The 3,617-nt window shown below is 34.7% G+C and overlaps 1 protein-coding gene across 1 annotated transcript; it reads right to left on the bottom strand.

The window, feature by feature from the left end:
- Nucleotides 1-272: 272 nt before the first annotated feature.
- LOC108192229 (uncharacterized) lies at nucleotides 273-2,053 on the bottom strand. Its single transcript, XM_017373493.2, has 2 exons — nucleotides 1,542-2,053; nucleotides 273-461 (listed from the first exon to the last, which is right to left on the bottom strand). The coding sequence occupies exons 1-2, from the start codon at nucleotides 1,998-2,000 to the stop codon at nucleotides 288-290; spliced, it is 633 nt and encodes a 210-aa protein (XP_017228982.2). The 5' UTR covers nucleotides 2,001-2,053; the 3' UTR covers nucleotides 273-287.
- Between the last annotated feature and the right edge of the window lie 1,564 nt (nucleotides 2,054-3,617).

The raw sequence follows: 3,617 nt of genomic DNA, 5'->3' as shown, positions 1-3,617 counted from the left end.
TATTATTCTACATCTCCAAAATCAGTCACATTTTATTTATGGTCTACCTTCACGGAACTCAAATTATTTGTATAGAATTGCTATAATTTAATAACAACGGAAATAATTTATAGTAACAGAGAATTTGAACACCAAAAGCAAAAGTAGTTCAACATTAAGCCAAAATATCCTTCTAATACATAAAGAGACTAGAGTACTTGGTAAAATTCACATAAGGATTACTAGACTTCACAAAAGCATAACTTCTAATTCAACGGAGGGATAGACTACTAAAAAGTTCACATAAACTAAGGGGTGAGTTGAGTGTTGTTGAAGCTGCCATCTTCATCACTATAATATCCATCCATGTTTCCTCCGTCATCATCCATATCTCCTGCTTCATCATCAATGTTCTGCCCATTCTCATTTCCTTCATCATCTTCCATATCATGTCCATTTTCAGTTCCATCCTCCTGGGTATCCTATATATGAATCAAAATTAAAGGTCATTTTATTCGAGATAAATGAGCAAAAATAATAATCAGCAAAAATAAAAAACTTGTGCAAAAATTTGTAAAAACATAGTAGAACTAGGGATTGGTTTGGGTCAGTCTGGGTAAACAGAATGTATTATCACTCGGCTTTAAACTGTTGAAACTGTACCATGTTGAAATAATATATATCACATATAAATATAGAAGCTCAAATCAGTACAATCACAAGATAGTAGTCTTTGGTCCAATAAAAGATTATAGAAGTCGAGTACAATTCAGGAACGCTATACAACTATTTTTTCAATATTTCTCTTTTTTTTCCGAAGAACCAAATATAATATAACTAACTACTGGAACCATCAGAATTAAGACAAACATATTAGCTAACCTGACAATTTGTATGCCATCTGATCATGACAGAGTAATTTATAGGCACTGGGGTGTGTCAACTGCTACAAAAGCCCAAATTCAATATCCAAAAACGTAGTTCTAAAGATGCTTTTTTCAGGTATACACCAAAAAGAGTTTCACTCTGGTGCAACACAGTTTCCATATTTGACAGACTAAACAATATCATGCACATCTACTAAACAGACCACAAGCATTATTAACAACAATTCAGAACAAAGCCTGCTACAGGCCTACACAGCTACACCTATTTCCTTCTAGTTTGTGTAATTTAAGATTATAAACAGACCACAAAGTATCATGCCTTGTAGCTCAAACAATCAAAACTTGGATTACAAAATCATAACAAGATTGAGACTATATATAACAAGTTTCAGACATTGGCACACTAGTTTCGGACTTATTAAAATTATGATAAAAACTCTTGATAGACAAAGACACGACAACAAAATAATATCTCTTCTTTAGCTCTTTGCAACCAACGCTTTAAACTGTTGAAACTGTACCATGTTGAAATAATATATATCACATATAAATATACTGGATACAAATCATTAAGCAAATAACTGTCTTTATGGTAACCTTATAACAAGCTACTGGTTGCAAGCTACAGAGCGTGAATATATCAAAACACAAGTTATTTAATGGGTCTTTATTTACCTCAATGATGACCTTTTTGAATCTCTCGAATTGAGAACAAGCCAAACTTGCTGCAACCTTGATATATTGGTCCCATAATAGCCTCTGAACAGGATCATCCTTGCTTGGATATGCACCATCAGCTAATTTTTTTAAATCATCATCGAGGCGGGATCGTGGGATCTCATTCATCCCATCCATGGTCTGGACCATATCAGTCACCTCATTTAGTGCTCTACCCATCATATCATATGCATGGTTTGGTATACGGGCGGGAGTGGACAAGGTGGTCCATTTGGCTGCCTCCTCAGGCGGTAGAACATCTTGAACAGTCTTGTTTGGGTTCATAAATATCTTTCCTTTGTTCAACTTACGAGCTCGTAGAGAAATTAATATATTTCTCTTTCTGCAGGTGGCAGGAGATGGAGGTGGCTCATCTGGATCAGTTTGAGAAGCAAATTCCTCCGCAGCACGCTCCATTGCCTCCTGCAAGTTATAAAGATAATTCCATTTATGACCTAGGAACAGTACTGTTGCAGTACAGTATTATTACTAGTTAGAATCCAGGGAAGTGTTAGCAAGTAAGCAAGGATTCTTTCATTTATATATGGTCTATAAATACATGCGTGAGTCTGTATTTTCAAATTATGTATTAAAATATGATAATGGAATCTTTTCCAACACACTCTCTCACTCTCTGGTCTCTAACTAACTATATCTCTCTAAATTGCTATCTTCTCCGGCAAGTTTCTGTCTCTTCTCCGTCTAAACTCTACATTTATGTTATAATTCTCTATTTCTGCCTCTGTTTCTCCTTTATCTCTCTGCTATTCTGTTGTTTCTGCTATTAAAATACTTGTATCATGATTTTTTGTTGTAAACTGTTTCTTTTCTTTTCTTGTTCTTCGTTGACACTTGTATATACTTTTTATTAAGGCAGAAAGAGAAAGAAGTTCTAGCTCTTCTCTCCAGACTAGATCTGCAAAGCATTCAATTCACAGACTCTCCTCCAAGTATGGCATATGTGTATTTTACTTGTTTCGTATATTCAATACATGTATATTAGACTACAGTGATTACAAACCCAACCCAAATACAACATCAATTAAAATACAAATATGACTATGAATATATTTTTTTAACTTCAAATTTGCACGAGGGCTCCGGAATAAACCTTTATTTCCATCAGTTCTGCATGCTTCTTTGTGTAAACAATATTAAACAACTCCAATTCAGACATAACCTCGCCCGTTTCTAACTCCTTGGCCTATCAAATAAGATACCAAGTTGAGAGAATACAATTCATATAGAAAATAAATTACAGACCATAGAATTTAGATAAGATTTAAATGTGAAAGTGTAATTTTCAGGTGTGACATGTTTATGAGTTTACAGGACTTACAAGGCGTCGTTCTTCAAATGGCTTCGCCCCACTAGCGTGCGGGAACTTCAATTTTGTCCGATTCTCCTTGTTGGTCTCCGACATTTTCTTACACATAATTGGACTCATTACTCTCCTTTTTTTGAGCTCCCATATTGGGAGAGGGGGGGAGAGAGAGAGAAGGGGGGTATACCTGTGAAGACATCGGTGTGAAATCGTTGCGAAACTGCCGACAGCGTGAAATCGTTGCGAAACCCTAGCTAGTCGCCACTGCTCGCGCAAAGGAGAAAAGGGTGTGTCTAATTTGGGGGAAAATGGGGGAAAATGTGATTATATACCTTCTATTATGTCGACCGGATACGGTCGAAAATATATATATTCGACTGCATTAAACGGTCAAAAATATATATTTTCGACCGGCTTTCCGGTCGAATTTACCATGCACTCTGTTTTGTTAACTTAGCTACTGGAGTACTTTGTTTCCTGCAGTAGCTACTGGAACAAGTGCTCTTTTCCGTAAAAAAATTACCAAAATAATAATTTTTTTATACATAAATATAAAAAATAGTTTAAAAAATAAAATTTTGACATGTAAATTTAATTAAAAATATTTATTCTAAAATATCATCACAAAAAGTTAAACTAATACAAATTTGAATAAAAATAATAAATTACATTAATTCTACATCATCATTTTGTTCATCTTCTTCGTCCTC

Source organism: Daucus carota, chromosome 4 (assembly GCF_001625215.2).
Source record: "Daucus carota subsp. sativus chromosome 4, DH1 v3.0, whole genome shotgun sequence".
Taxonomy (NCBI): domain Eukaryota; kingdom Viridiplantae; phylum Streptophyta; class Magnoliopsida; order Apiales; family Apiaceae; genus Daucus; species Daucus carota.
The sequence above is the reverse complement of the archived record's forward strand: the minus strand, read 5'-3'. Positions and strand labels throughout refer to the sequence as shown.